Source organism: Mustelus asterias, chromosome 5 (assembly GCF_964213995.1).
Source record: "Mustelus asterias chromosome 5, sMusAst1.hap1.1, whole genome shotgun sequence".
In the NCBI taxonomy this organism is placed as follows: domain Eukaryota; kingdom Metazoa; phylum Chordata; class Chondrichthyes; order Carcharhiniformes; family Triakidae; genus Mustelus; species Mustelus asterias.
This window is the reverse complement of record NC_135805.1, coordinates 136064582-136081237: the sequence shown is the minus strand read 5'-3', so window position 1 is coordinate 136081237 and position 16656 is coordinate 136064582. Positions and strand designations below refer to the sequence as shown.

Sequence of the window (16656 nt, the reverse complement as noted above, 5' to 3'; positions counted from 1 at the left end):
GTGCAAGTTAGGTGCACTGGCCGAGCTAAATCCTCCCTCCCTCTGTATCCAAGCAGGCACCGGAGTGCGGCGACAAGGGAATTTTCACAGTAGCTTCATTGCAGTGTTAATGTAAGCCGACTTGAGACAATAATAAACAAACTTTAAACTTTAATGATGTGAGTGACGTGTTTTGCAAAGCGTTCACCTGGCCTGTGCTTGGTCTCTCCGATGTAGTGGAGACTGCATTATCAGTAGGTACAGAGGAGATGTACCTACTGTACCTACTGTATAAGTAGGGCATTATCAGTAGGTGCAGAGGAGATGTCAGGGGTAAGTTTTTCACTCAGAGGGTGGTGGGTGAGTGGAATCAGCTGCCGTCAGTGATGGTGGAGGCGGATTCGATAGGGACTTTTAAGAGACTTCTGGATGAGTACATGGGACTTAAAAGGATTGAGGGTTATAGGTAAGTCTATTTATAAGCCTAGGTAGGTAGGGACACGACCGGCGAAACTTGTGGGCCGAAGGGCCTGTTTGTGCTGTAGTTTTTCTATGTTCTATCAGTAATGTCTACAGTAAGTTGAATTGAAATGAGTAGACGTTTGTTTCAGATTTTTTTAACATGCACAATATTTTGTACTTCCTTCAGATACTTCCAGAGACCCAAACTTTTTTTTGTGTTTAATAAAACTTAGACACCGTATGACACTGGTGGGAGAACAGACAGATCTTTAAATAGTATGTTTGTCTTTATAGTGTGTCGCCTTGGTTTAATCTGAAATCTTGGTGAATGGTTCAGTACTTTCAGCTAACTGGGACTTATTTCAAATTGACAGGGGCATGTAATTAAGGGATATTTGTATCTGACTGTTGAAACTCTGCAATGCCTTGCTGTCAACAGGGTCTGTGAGTGCGTCGTACCTATTGCATCAGATTCGGAGGAACAGAGCTGATTAAGAGACGCTGTTTTAGGTAGCAACCTGAGCTGATCATACCACATTCCTTTCATGACAAGAGCAATAAGCAATGGAGTGTGAAAAACACAGCATGAGGGCAACTTTTTGGACTTCAAAGGGTCTCCTGGTTGCCTTGTACCAAAGAATCTTGAGAAGTTGCAAGCTCTTGAGTAAATTACTTTGCGGGAACTGTCGGGGAAAAGAGTAACCAGGGTGTTCATTATTTCCAGCAGCAGCTGCTAAGGTCAAAGAATTGCTGCCTCCTGTTGTTCGTGCCCACTTTGGAAGCAATTTTGTTAGTTCATCCATATGGTTGTCTGGACTGTTAATAGGAATCAAAACCAGACGTCCAAACCTTTGATGGTAACATTGTCCGTTAAGTAATGAGTTGAAATGCATGGGGATAATCAGGGAATTGCAATGAAAGTGCGCTATCCGATAAGAGCCTGGAGAGCAAATTAGCCGTGTGTGTCAAACTAACGCCATTTGACAGCAAGGAAACTGGTGCAAGTGAAGTTGGATCTGTTTGATTAACTTTTCAGGATGGTTTGACTGGAAAACAAAATGCACAGATACACACGAAACTTTAAGATGCACTGGTCGAGGTAGTGTTTTGTTCTCCCTCTTTAGCATTACAATGTATTGGTGTAGACATATCATAACAGGTGGTTTGCAATAAGTACAAAAGAAGAATCTTAACAGTACCACCTCCATGGCAAATCATAGAATCTCTGCAGTGCAGAAGGAGGCCATTCGGCCCATCGTGTCTGCACTGACCACAATCTCACCCAGGCCCTATTCCCATAACCCCATGCATTTACCCTAGCTAGTCTCCCTGACACTGAGGGGCAATTTAGCATGGCCAATCCACCTGACCCACACATCTTTGGACTGTTGGAGTAAACCCACGCAGACACGAAGAATGTGCAGATTCTGCACAGACAGTGACCCAACTGGGAATCGAACCCAGGCCCCTGGTGCTGTGAGGCAGCAGTGCTAACCACTGTGCCACCGTGCCACCCTTAGGGGTGTCCTTTTGGTGACGATGGTGTTGACCTAACACTTCAGGAGATGTTGTGAATTAATCAGCATTCAAACAAATCCTCCCCATTCACTGAGACCGAGTTGTGCCTGTGTCTAAGCAAGCTGCAAACTTGAGTCCTTTAATGATTGCCATGTGCCTTTGGGAGGGGTGTTGCACTAGAGCAGCATGTATTTGATTTGATTTATTATTGTCACATTTAAGGCTGGCATGGTGGCACAGCGGTTAGCACTGCTGCCTCTCAGCGCCAGGGACCCGGGTGACTGTCTGTGTGGAGTCTGCACCGTGTCTGCGTAGATTTTCTCCCATAGTCCAAAGATGTGCTGGTTAGTTGCATTGGCCATGCTAAATTGTCCCTTAGTGTCAGAGTGACTAGCAGAGTATATACATGGGGTTGCGGGGATTTGGGATTGTCGTCAGTGCAGGCTTGATGGGCCGAATGGCCTCTTTCTGCACTGTAGGGATTCTGAGCATTCTATGTATTGGTACGCAGTGAAAAGTATTGTTTCTTGCACGCTATACAGACAAAACACATTTCATAGAGGTACTTAGGGGAGAGGTAAAGGAGAGGATGCAGAATGTAGTGTTATAGTCATAGCTAGGATGGAGAGAAAGATCAACTGATACAAGGTAGGTCCATTCAGAAGTCTGGTGGCAGCAGGGATGAGGCTGTTCTTGAGTTGGTTGGTACGTGATCTCAGGCTTTTGAATCTTTTTCCCGACGGAAGAAGGTGGAAGAAAGTATGTCTGGGGTGCGTGGGGTCCTTGATTATGCCGGCTGCTTTTCCGAGTCAGCGAGAAGTGTAGACAGTGTCAATGGGTGAGAGGCTGGTTTGAGTGATGGATTGTGCTATGTTCACAACCCTTTGCAGTTTCTTGCGGTCTTCAGCAGAGCAGGAGCCATACCAAGCTGTGATGCAATCAGAAAGAATGCTTTCTATGGTGCATCTGTAAAAGTTGGTGAGTCTCGTAGCGGGCATGCCAAATTTCCTTAGCCTCCTGAGAAAGTAGAGGCATTGGTGTGCTTTGTATGAGGATGATTAATGAGGAACTATTGATGCCTTTCAATCCCCTGTGCTTTCGCCACCCCGCTGTTGTAGTTACAGCATCTCCTCCTGCGGGGAGAGGAAGGAATTTGTCAGTCTTGCTGATCAGAAAACGGGTTTAATGGTCGTTGAGCACACTAGCATGGGTCATGAGAAGTGACAAGGGAATCCGTCCAACCTTGCATCACCTCTGTTTGAGAATGTACCTGGTGGTAGTTGGCCTCGGTGAATTGGCTTATAGTGGCTGCGGATATAAGCTGAATGTTTTATTTGTATTTATTAGGGGACAGATCCATTAATCTTTCAGTCTGATGAAAATGAGGAGCAGGTTTGTTCAACTTGAATTGCATTTGCTACACCAGGACTATTCTGTTCCCTTGTTTTGTCAAGTTCATTTTCCATATTTTCCCGCAAAATTTGGGCCCCACACAATCTCTTTCTTCCTCACTTCTTAGAATAGCTTGATTCTCTGAAGTTATCCCTCCTGACCATGAAGATGGTGTTGGCACAAGAGAAAAGCTAAAGAATTAAACAGTTGCAAACATAGAAACTAGAAGCAGGAGTAGGCCATTCGGCCCTTCAAGCCTGCTCCACCATTCATTTTGATCATGGCAGGTCATTGAATTCAATATCCTGATCTCCCCCCCCCATATTCCTTGATCCCTTTAGCCCCAAGAAATGTACCTAATTTCTTCTTGAAATCACAAAGTTTTGACCTCAGCTACTTTCTGTGGTAGTGAATTCCACAAATTCACCATCCTCTAGGTGAAGAAATTTCTCCTCACCTCAGTTCTAAAAGGTTTACCCCTTATCCTCAAACTATGACCCCTCGTTCTGGACTCTTCTCCCCCCCCCCCCCCCCCCCCCCCCCACCATTGGGAACATTCTTTCTGAATCTGCCCTGTCTAACCCTGTTAGAATTTTATAAGTTTCTCTGAGATCCCCTCTCACTCTTTTAAACTCCAGTGAATATAATTCTAACCGACTTAGTCTCTCCTCATATGACAGACCTGCCATCCCAGGAATCAGCCTGGTAAACATTTTTTGGGCGGCACGGTAGCACAGTGGTTAGCACTGTTGCTTCACAGCTCCAGGGACCTGGGTTCGATTCCCGGCTTGGGTCACTGTCTGTGTGGAGTTTGCACATTCTCCCCGTGTCTGCGTGGGTTTCCTCCGGGTGCTCCGGTTTCCTCCCACAGTCCAAAGATGTGCGGGTTAGGTTGATTGGCCACGCTAAAATTGTCCTGAGATGCGTAGGTTAAAGGGATTAGTGGGTAAATATGTAGGAATATGGGGGTAGGGCCTGGGTGGGATTGTGGTCGGTGCACTTGATGGGCCGAATGGCCTCTTTCTGTACTGTAGGGTTTCTATGATTTCTATGATTTAAACCTTCACTGTACTCCCTCTATAACAAGGACATCCTTCCTCAGATAAGGACACCAAAATTGCACACAACTCTCCAGGTGTGGCCTCACCAACGCCCTATACAATTGTAGCAAAACATCCCTATTCCTACACTCAAATCCTCTCGCTATGAAGGCCAACATACCATTTACCTTCCTTACTGTCTGCTGTACCTGCGCGTGCGCTTTCAGCGACTGATGCAACATAGGAATTCATTTGACCATAGTAAGACTTTTAGCTCATGAGTAGCCTCAAGTCATGAACATCCTCAGTAGCTTCACTTTCTCTCCTTGCCCAGTTTTCCAGTGGATGGTCACCTTTTTTCTTAATCTTCCACTAATTTTTGAGCGATATTGCTCCCTGTCCTCCCAGAAAGCGTTGACATCTTTCCAGAGGATATGTTTCCATTTACAGATATCATTTAAATATGCTGACCTTTAATGCACTAGAGAACCCAGCAAAACGCACTTGATTAAACTTCAGGTACAATAGCCCACGTGTTAGTGCGCTGGACCAGCAACTCTGAGGTTCTGTTCAATTCCCACTGTGGCAAATTGTGGAAATTAAAGGAAATTAAACTGAGTAAGACAAGAATACTAGGTTCTGTGGCTGATGTCCTGAATCAGAATCTTAAAAAAAAGCCCCCACTGCATTATGTTTTAAATTTACAGAATGACACTTCGAGAGAAGGGCCTTTCTAAGTGGCATGATGGCACAGTGATTAGCAATGCTGCCTCACAGTGCCAGGGACCTGGGTTCAATTCCGGCCTTGGGAGTAACTATCTGTGTGTGGAGTCTGCATGTTCTGTCCGTGTCCACGCAGGTTTCCTCTGGGTGCTCTGGTTTCCTCCCACACTTCAAAGATGTGCAGGTTAGGTGGGCTGGCCGTGCTAAATTTCCCTTTAGTGTCCAAAGATGTGTATATTAGATGAATTAACCATGGTAAATGCACAGGGTTACAAGGATAGGGTGGAGGAGAGGGCCTGGATGGGATGGCTTTTCGGAGAGTCAGTGCAGATTTGATGGGCCAGATGGTCGCTTTCTGTACTTTAGGGATTAGAACATAGAACAGTACAGCACAGAACAGGCCCTTTGGCCCACGATGTTGTGCCGAGCTTTATCTGAAACCAAGATCAAGCTATCCCACTCGCTATCATCCTGGTGTGCTCCATGTGCCTATCCAATAACCGCTTAAATGTTCCTAAAGTGTCTGACTCCACTATCACTGCAGGCAGTCCATTCCACACCCCAACCACTCTCTGCGTAAAGAACCTACCTCTGATATCCTTCCTGTATCTCCCACCATGAACCCTATAGTTATGCCCCCTTGTAATAGCTCCATCCCCCCGAGGAAATAGTCTTTGAACATTCACTCTATCTATCCCCTTCATCATTTTATAAACCTCTATTAAGTCTCCCCTCAGCCTCCTCCGCTCCAGAGAGAATAGCCCTAGCTCCCTCAACCTTTCCTCATATGACCTACCCTCCAAACCAGGCAGCATCCTGGTAAATCTCCTCTGCACTCTTTCCAGCGCTTCCACATCCTTCTTATAGTGAGGTGACCAGAACTGCACACAATATTCCAAATGTGGTCTCACCAAGGTCCTGTACAGTTGCAGCATAACCCCACGGCTCTTAAACTCCAGCCCCCTGTTAATAAAAGCTAACACACTATAGGCCTTCTTCACAGCTCTATCCACTTGAGTGGCATTCTATGGTTAACGATTCTGCAAACATTATAAAGGTCAAATTTCCCTTTGAAAATGCATTTGATGTGAAACAGACCTCTGGCATTAGGCAATCACCTTTAACTGAGGTGTTCTGGCAAAACATTCAAAAGACTTTTCCTCCCAGTTTTCCCCAGTCAGCTGTTGGAGTGGGCACGCCAGGTGGCCTCTGTTACCGAATTAATGGTGCCCTTCCCCCAAGTGGGCAGTGAGAGTCGACAGGCTATTCAACTGCAGAGAACAACACGGATGAGTGACTAGCAATGGGAACCCTGGGCCTTTTTCTCTCTCCAGTCTCTGTTTGGTTGCTGAATGGTCCCTTTGACAATCAGACTACAGTCAGCTGGCTGTGTCCAGACTAAGGACACTATCAAGGTCTTCCTTTTCTTATGTATGTCCTGGCTGCTCATTGTCTCAACCAACTGGGACCAGTGGGCAGCCATGATATGAGCAAAGTGAAGTTCATAGAATCACCGAATCCCCACAGTGCAGAAGGAGGCCATTCAGCCCATCGAGCCCACACCAACAACAATCCCACCCAGGCCCTATTCCTGTAATCCCACACATTTCCGTTGCTCATTCCCTGATACTAAAGGGCAATTTTAACTTGGCCAATCCACCTAACCTGCACATGTTTGGAATGCAGGAGGAAACTGGAGCACCCGGAGGAAACCCACGCAGACACGGGGAGAACACGCAAACCCCACACAGACACTGACCCAAGCTGGGAATCGAACCCGGGTCCCTGGAGCTGTCATAGAATCATAGAATCCCTACAGTGCAGAAGGAGGCCATTCAGCCCATTGAGCCTGCACTGACCACAATCCCACCCAGGCCCTTAACACCACATATTTACCCTGCTAATCTCCCTGACATTAAGAGACAATTTATCATGGCCTATCAATCTAACCCTCACGTCTTAGGAATATGGGAGGAAGCCCACGCAGACATGGGGAGAACACACAAACTCCACACACACAGGCATCCGAAGCCGGAATTGAACCCGGGTCCCCGACGCTGTGAGGCAGCCGTGTTAACCACTGTGCCACCGTGCCACCCATTCAAGCAGTTTCTAATGAACCTTCTTTCCCTTGCAGCCATGCGTATGTTGGCCAGAACTATAGCATTCAGAAGAACGTTGGGAAGATTTCATTGGAACAGGTTGACAGTGTAAGTGCTGACTCTGTTTCTATTCTGTAAATTTCTCCTGCCTCTGAGTTGTACGGCTGTGCTAATAATGCCGTACTTGTGCTGGTGACGCATACTGGTATGTCGGAATCCTGTAAAAGGATGTGAGAAAACTGACAGTCATGATATAGACTTGTATAGTTTACCTCGGAATAGCAATCCAAAAAAATAGTCTTCCGTTTGATGTTAGCCTCCATTTTAATTACTTTTTGATGTGTTTCAGTTGGCTGCCAAATCGTATCCACCATGCATGCGGCAGTTACACAAGGCTCTACGGGATAACCATCACCTCCGACACGGTGGCCGTATGCAGTATGGGCTTTTTCTCAAGGGGATAGGCCTCACCTTGGAACAGGCCTTGCAGTTCTGGAAGTCTGAATTTATAAGGGGCAAGGTGGACCCAGATAAGGTAATGAGAGTGCAGAATTCACCAAGTAACTTCCCCACGTTGAATTGTCATCGAAAAGCAAGAATTGTTGGTCATTTTTCAAGTTTGTGCCATTTTTCCAACTTTGTAATGATCTTTTGATATCTCTTGCAAGTTACTGTAGGATTCCAAAATTTGCTTCACTCGTGAATTTTCTGGATTTGCATGTGTACTGGCAAACTGGACTCGGGTTTTTCTAACGTTACAGTAGATGCAGTGGATTCATTTAAGGGGAGTCAATGGCCTAGTAGCATTACCGCTGGACTATTAATCCTGAAACTCGGCTTTCTGGGGACCCGGGTTCGAAGCCCGCCACGGCAGATGGTGGAATTTGAATTCAATAAAAAATATCTGGAATTAAGAATCTACTGATGACCATGAAACTATTGTCGGAAAAACCCATCTGGTTCACTAATGTCCTTTAGGGAAGGAAACCTGTTGTCCTTACCTGGCCTGGCCTACGTGGGACTCCAGAGCCACAGAATATGGCTGACTCTCCACTGCCCTCCAAGGACAACTAGGGATGGGTGATAAGTGCTGGCCAGCCAGCGATGCCCATGTCCCGAATGAATAAGATGAAAAAAATCTATATTTAGGAGTACATTTTTCATTGCATTTCTGTCACATGTCTGCTGTGCATGTGCATTGATATTTGAAGGTGGCAGGACATATTGAGAAGAGTGATGAGAGAAACGTGTGGGATCTTGGGCTTCATAAGTAGAGTATTGAGTACTAAACAGGATTGTTTCACTGAGCCTTTATTAAGCTCTGGCTTGGACCCAACTAGTGTGTCCGATTCTGGTTGCCACACTTCAGGCAGGAGGTGAGGATCCTTGAAAAAGTACTGAGAACGTTTTCCAGAATGGCTCCAGAGTTAAGGAAGTTTAGTTACAAGGTTAGGTGGCAGAAGCTGGGGTTGTCCTTGTTGGAGCAAAGGAGATTTCGGGGGTCATTTGATAGCGGTGTGCAAGATTATGACAGGTTTGTTTAGTTTATTTATTGTGTCACAAGTAGGCTTACATTAACAATGCAATGAAGTTACTGTGAAAATCCCCCAGTCGCCACACTCCGGTGCCTGTTCGGGAATATTTAGCATGGCCAATGCACCCTAACCAGCACATCTTTCGGACTGTGGGAGGAAACCCACGCAGACACTGGGAGAACGTGCAGACTCTGCACAGGCAGTGACTCCAGCCGGGAATTGAACCTGGGTCCCTGGCGCTGAGGCAGCAGTGTTAACCACTGGAAGGTAGACAATGAAGAACTGTTCCCATTAGCTGATAGTACATGGACCAGGGGGGACAGAGTTAAAATTTTAGCTAAGAGATGGGGCGGGGGGGGGGAAATGTGAGGAGGAATTTCTATACGCAGCAAGTGGCAGTGATCTGGAACTCGCTGCCCACGAGGGTGGTTGAAGCGGAAACGATCAGTGATTTCAAAAGGAAATTGGATGGGTACTTGATGGCAATGAAGGTGTGTTAGAATCGAGCAGGGGAGTGGAACTGGCTGGATTGCTGCAAGAGCTGGCACAGGCTAGAACTTCCTCCTCCTGCGCTGTAATAACTCTAGTCGTCACATACTAAATTGCAGCACGAAAGATAACATCAGAAGGGAATGTAAGAAAGTTGGCCAAGTTTTTAAAAAAACAAATTACTATGTTTGTGTGTGAGATCCAATGTATGCTTAAACTGTTTGCTTTGTCTATGCAAAGACTTCATTTTAAGATATTTCTGCCAATGCAATTACATTTAAATGCTAGACTGTAGGGGTTAGCTAACACCGCTAATTTGACTACATTTTAAAACTCGGAAAGCATGCTGGGTTACCCAAAAATCGACTGCATTCCTAAAGGGTACACAATGCAGGCAAAATCAAGTTTTCCATACAGTAGCCGCAAGGCTTGTTTTTTTTAGACCGAGATGGCCTGCGAAGGATACTTACAATAACGAGATAAGGGTTGAGATATATTGTGGATTTTAGTGTGTTTTCAGTTCAGTTTCAAGATCCTCTTCGAGCTCAGTTCACGGACTGGCCTAGCAGCCAGTCTCCAGGTTTATTTTTTCTTTTCGCTTCTGTCATGTTAATTTTCTTAAGTTCTGTTCAATAAAAGAAATTCATTTTAAAACCCTGGACCAGTGCTGCCCCCTCGTCTGTTCAAAGGAATGAATGGACTCAACAGTGTGTGTGACCGCTTCATGCATTACTGTTTATCCACTTAGAGTGTCTATCTGAATGATGTAGCTCCGAGTTAGCTGGTAATCATACCATTTTTCACATGCCCTTTGCATTCAACAATCTAATTAAAGTTAACTTTCAATTCTCTGCACTTTATTAAGATAATATTGATTGTGATGGAATGAATAGAATAGGAGGCTATTCAGCCCAACAGGCCTGTGCCATCTCTTTAAAAGAACTGTCCTGTTAAGTGCATTGCCCTACCTTTTCTCCAAATCCTTGCAAACTTTTCCTCTTCAAGTGTTTATTAAATTTAATTTTGTAAGTTACTGTTGAATCTGCTTCCACCACCTTTACAGGTTATGCATTCAAATCATTTCTTGCTTCTATCTTATCTATTCCCTTCATAATTTTATATGTTTTTATAAGTTCCCCCCCATATTCTTCTAAATTCTAATGTTTCGTTATGGGCGGCACGGTAGCACAGTGGTTAGCACTGCTGCCTCACAGTGCCAGGGACCTGGGTTTGATTCCCGGCTTGGGTCACTGTCTGTGCGGAGTCTGCACGTTCTCCTTGTGTCTGCGTGGGTTTCCTCCGGTTTTCTCCCACAGTCCGAAAAACGTGCATTGGCCGTGCTAAATTCTCCCTCAGTGTACCCGAACAGGCGCCGGAGTGTGGCGACTAGGGGATTTTCACAGTAAATTCACTGCAGTGTTAATGTAAGCCTACTTGTGCCACTAATAAATAAACCTTAAAACTTATAGGCCGGAACTCTACAACCTCCCCTCCCCCCCCCCCCCCCCCCCCCCCCCCCCCACACCCCACAAAGTTCGACACAACTTCGTGGGCTGAAGGGCCTGTATTGTGCTGTAGTTTTTCTATGTTTCTAATTGGAGTGGGCGAGAGTCCGACAACAGAAATTTCCATGGACCTCGGGCGGCGATTTCCAGTCTCGCCTGAAGCGAGTCCATAAAATCCCGCCCATTGTTTCTGGGTGAATGCTACTTCTGTCCTTGGAGGGAGTATTGGAAAAGCAAATCTTTGTTGGAGGACGTCAGAGAGCTTTAACACCTGCATCTAATTTACTTCAGATACTTTGGGGACGGGGAGTGGGATTTTAAAAATTGCACATGTAGCTGACAAGTATATTGTAATTAGAAAAAAGTTAAAAGGACGGGGCTGTCTGTCCTTCTGTCCTTTTTAATAGAGAAAAATAAGAAACCTATGGAAAATAGCCCAGCAGAGTAATATGTCGACAATGGTGTAAAATGTTGGGTATTTTAATTTAGAAAGGAAAGTGTGGCGAAGGACATGATTTCAATCATAAACTGCAGTACATGTACGCCAGTGCAATTTTAAGTATGAAATGGGAACCTGAGAGCATTGCTGAATAGGAAGTCAATAAAAGTGCACCAGAAACTTGGGTAAAAAAAGTAATTGAACAGGGAATTAACCCCACAATATTTCATGTATATTTTTAAAGAGATATCCAAGGCAAGGGAGGAGGTGATACAGTAATTTGCCACCAAGGGATTAATTACGATCGAGAGCAAGAATACAAATATTGGAAATTAATTACTTTAGACAAAATCAGTGGGCAGTAAATGGAAAACGTGCATCATCCCAGAACTGGAGTAATCCGAGAGAGGCGAAAGAAACATCCAGTGATGGCAGAGCAGTGATCTATGGCTGCTCGATCAACTGTGGTTTGAGGACCAGATATCCCAGGAACTGCCATCATCATCCCTGCGTATGTCTTGTCCCACTGAGAGGCAGACCCACCAGAAATGGCGGTACAGTGTTATACAGTTGGAAAGGAACAACCTTGGGGGGCTTAAAGTTGACTCCAGATCCCATGAGATCTCATGGCACTGGGTCAAACACCCCACCCCAGCTGATGAATAAGCGCTCCTCCATAGTGAATGCCACTTCGAAGAAGCACAAGGGTGGCAGGGGTTAGGAATTCACTCTGGGTGGGGGACTTCAATGTCCATTGCCAAGAGTGATTCCATAGCACGACTGTTGATCGAGTCCTGAAGGATGTAGCTGCTACACGGGTCTGCGGCAGGTGGTGGGGGAACCAACAAGAAGGAAAGACATACTTAACCCTGTCCTCACTGATCTACCTGTCACAGATTCATTTGCCCATGACTGCATTGGTAGACCACCACACAGTCCTTGGGAAGATGGACTTCCATTGAGCGTACCCTCCATTGAGTCATGTGCAACAACCACCAAGATAAATAGGATGGATTTTGAACTGATCTAGCAATTCAAAACCGGCATCCTTGCTGCGTTGTGGGCCATCAGCAGCAGAATTATCCTCAAATCACAACCTGTCAGCTTGTGGCCTGGCATATCCCCCATTCTACCATTACCACCAAGCCAGGGAATCAACCGTGGCTCAATGAAGAGTGCAAGGGGACATGCCAAGAGCAACACTAGGCATACCTAAAAACAAGGTGACAACCTGTTGGAGCTGCAACACAGGATTACTCTCATGCCAAACATTGGAAGCAGTATACAACAGAGAGAGCGAAGTGATTCAAAAACCAACGGGTTAGATTGAAACTTTGCAGTCCTGCTCCATCCAGTCATGAATAGTGGTGAATAATTCAACAACCCACTGGAGGAGGAGGCTCCACGAATATCCTCGCCCTCAATGACGGGGGAGCCCAGCTCATCAGCGCAAAAGGGAAGGTTGAAGCATTTGCAACCATAAACAAAAGAGCTGAATTCCAGATGAGATGAGAATGACTGCCCTTGGCATCAAGGCAGCATTTGACTGAGTTTGGCATCAAGAAGCCCTAACAAAACTGGGAGTCAATGGAAATCAGAGGGAAAACTCTCTGCTGGCTGGAGTCATACCTGCACAGAGGAAGATGGTTGTGGTGATTAGAGGTCAATCATCTCAGTTCCAGGACATCTCTGCAGGAATTCCTCAGGGTAGTGTCCTTGGCCCAGCCATCTTCAGCTGCTTCATCAGAAGGGTCAGAAGGGCAGCACAGTGGCACACACCGCTGTCCCACTGCACTCAGGACCCGGGTTCATTTCCGGCCTCGGGACATTGTCTGTGCAGAGTTTGCACGTTCTCCCCGTGTCTTGGGTTTCCTCCGGGTACTCCGGTTTCTTCCCCCACTCCAAGATGTGAGGGTTAGGTGGATTGACCATGCTAGATTACCCTTAGTGTCAGGGGGATTAGCAGGGTAAATGCATGGTGTTGTGGGGATAGGGGCTGGGTGGGATTGTTGTCGGTGCAGGCTCGAAGGGCAGAATGGCCTCCTTCTGCAGTGTAGGATTCTATGATCCTATGAAGTGGGTATATAAAGTGGGTATGTTCGTTGATAATTGCACAATGTTCAGCGATGACTCAAATACTGAAGCAGTCAATATATAGCTAGACCTGGTCAACACTCAAGCTTTTAGTTATACACTGCAAGTTACATTTGCACCATACAGATGCCAGGCAATGACCATCTCTAATAAGAGAAAATCCAACCATCGTCCATTTACATTCAATGACATTACCATCGCTGAATTGCCTGCCATTAGCATCCTGGGGTTACCATTAACCAGAAACTGAACTGGACTAACCATATCAATGCTGTGACTACAAGAACAGAAGTTGTGAATTCTGTGAATCTGCTCCTGATTCCTCACCATCTAAAAGGCACAAGTCAAGAGAGTGATGGAATATTCTCACGTTGCCAACAACACTCAAGAAGCTGGACACCATCCAGGACAAAGCAATCTATTTGATTCACATCCCATCTACCACCTTCAGTATCCCCGACGCACAGTGGCTGTGGTGCGTACCATCTGCAACAGGCTTGGATGACTTTTTCGTTTGGGGACCACATTTGCATGTTAGAATCATAAAATAGAATCGTAGAACCTCTACTGTGCGGAAGGAGGCCATTTGGCCCATCCAACCTGCACCAACAACATTCCTACTCGGGCCTTATCCCCATAACCTCATGTATTTACCCTGCTAATCCCCCAGGCACTAAGGATCAATTTAACATGCCTAATCAACCTAAGCCGCACATCTTTGGACTGTGGGAGGAAACCGGGCGGCACGGTAGCACAGTGGCTAGCACTGCTGCTTCACAGCTCCAGGGACCTGGGTTCGATTCCCGGCTTGGGTCACTGTCTGTGTGGAGTTTGCACATTCTCCTCGTGTCTGCGTGGGTTTCCTCCGGGTGCTCCGGTTTCCTCCCACAGTCCAAAGATGTGCGGGTTAGGTTGATGGGCCATGCTAAAAAATTGCCCCTTAGTGTCCTGAGATGCGTAGGTTAGAGGGATTAGTGGGTAAAATATGGAGGGATATGGGGATAGGGCCTGGGTGGGATTGTGGTCGGTGCAGACTCGATGGGCCCAATGGCCTCTTTCTGTACTGTAAGGTTTCTATGATTTCTAAACTGGAGCACCTGGAGGAAACCCACACAGACCCGGGGAGAACTTGCAAACTCCACACAGTCACCCAAGCCGGGAATCGAACCCGAGTCCCTGCTAACCATTGTGCCACCGTGCCCTCACTCGGAGCCGATAAGACAATTCTGGAAAAATAAAGTTTGGCACCACAATAAACTGAACTTAAGTTGGGGTTTTGAGGAGGAAAAAGTTGATTTCTGAGCAAAAGTAAGACAATATAAGAGTAATAAATAAATTAAAACGACCAGACCAGAGAGTGAGGGGGCCAGTGTTTCGGGGGCAAGGGGGATATGATTCAGTGTGTGTGCATGCTTTGGCGTGGGGAGGGGGTGAGAGTGGGCGAGAACCCTGAGACTTGGCACAAGGCTCTCTCACCCATTCATCCCCATAAATTCACTCAGTCTCACTCTCACCCGCATTCATTCACACATTCTGCTATTCGCACTCACCGATGTTCACCTGCACTTGTGCATGCTCACTACCAGGCGCAGCCGCTCGCGCTCCCACTTCTTGCTATCCAGTCTCCAAAAAAGACTACATCTGTCTGTGAATTTCGCTCGCTGATTTAAAATTCCCTTCTACAGGGTGATTGTGTGAAATGTGGTGATGGTGTGTGGTGTGGCGAATGGGAAAGGAGTGATAACAGGCTGATTTTGGCCAGTGAGTGTGGGATAATAGTGACAGTAAGTGGGTGATATTGTACCGAATACAATACAAGGCAGATGCAATGTTAGCATTCATTGCGGGAGGACTAGAATATAAAAGTAGGGGATGTACTGCTGAGGCTTTATAAGGCTCTGGTCAGACCACATTTGGAATATTGAGAGCAAATTTGGGCCCCGTAACTGACAAAGGATGTGCTGGCCCTGGAGATGGTCCAGAGGATGTTCATGGGAATGATCCCAGGAATAACAAGCTTGACATATGAGGACTTTGGGTCTGTACTCGATGGAGTTTAGAAGGGTGAAGGGGGATCTCATTGAAACTGACAGAATACTGAAAGGCCTGGATAGAGTAGATGTGGGGAAGATGTTTCCATTCGTAAGAAAGACTAGGATCCGAGGGCACAGCTTAGACCCGAGATGAGGAGGAATTTCTTCAGCCAGAGGGTGGTGAATCTGTGGAATTCATTGCCAGGTCATTGAGTGGACTTAAGACAGAGATAGATAGGTTCTTGATTGGTAAGGGGATCAAAGATTACGGGGAAAAGGCAGGAGAATGGGGATGAGAAACTTGTCAGCCATGATTGAATGGCGGAGCAGACTCAGTGGGCTGAATGGCCCAATTCTGCTCCTGTATCTTATGGTCTAATACTGCTGTTAATGAAGAGGACTGCTGCAAGCAATCCCGGAGCCTTACGACCCAGACAGCTGAAGGTACAGCCACCAGTGATGGAAACGAAGGACGTGCTGGAGGCTGGATTTGCCAGTCAGTATGCAGTTCTGTTTGTGTGCTGGGCTATTTGGAAATGTGTTCGATTATGAGGGTACTTTTCCTTCGTATAACTTGCTTTAAAGCAAGTTACAATTTGGAGACTCCACTTTCAGCCGGGGTTTAGAGATTGAATTCAGGGTGAGTTTCCTACGGCTGTAGATAAGAAACTGTGTCTCAGAACTGAGCCTTGGCAAAGATGATTGATCCTAACCTTTAATATACCAAGTTGTCGCTTCCTACTGATGGAAGAACTTACCAAATCGACAAGCCTCAAGCAAGACTCGAGAACAGGAGTACCCTTTTTTATTCTCTCTCAGAAAGGTTGGCTTGTTAAATAGGCTTCAGCAAAAGTGATTACTGATTTTTTTTTAAAAAGAGACTAGAAAATGTCTTAAGAACAGGATTGAAGGCCGTAAGGGCAAATGGAGACATAGATGATTAAATGTTGTATGGAAGCAGGGTGCTGCTGGAACTATTGAAACGTCAGCTGTCACGTACACCTGGTCAGGAATGAGTCTCTCTTTGCATCGGGGAATTGATATGCCTCAGCTGTAAGATTATCTTGGGGAATAAGTGACAGATCATTATCAACCTCCCTCCAGGAAAGCACCTTAGAACTAAATGCGTGACTGGTCACATATGCTGGTCTGGCAATGCAGTGGCCGAGAGACACAATCTGAAGGACACAAGTTCAGATCTCCCCGTAAATAGCTGGTTGCAAGTCCAGGGAAAGGAAAAGCTGGTGTCAGTTAAAGGGTGACATGGTGGTTAGCACTGCTGCCTCACAGCGCCCGGGACTCGGGTTCGATTCCAGCTTTGGGTCACTGTGCAGAGTTTGCACGT

The 16656-nt window shown here is 46.1% G+C and overlaps 1 protein-coding gene across 1 annotated transcript in view; it reads left to right on the top strand.

The window, feature by feature from the left end:
* prim2 (DNA primase subunit 2) overlaps positions 1–16656 on the top strand; it is a 197084-nt gene that overhangs the window by 144386 nt on the left and 36042 nt on the right. The window contains exons 8-9 of the mRNA XM_078213598.1: positions 7252–7324; positions 7566–7751. Coding sequence (XP_078069724.1) covers positions 7252–7324; positions 7566–7751 — 259 coding nt within the window. The remainder of the gene's footprint in view (positions 1–7251; positions 7325–7565; positions 7752–16656) is intronic.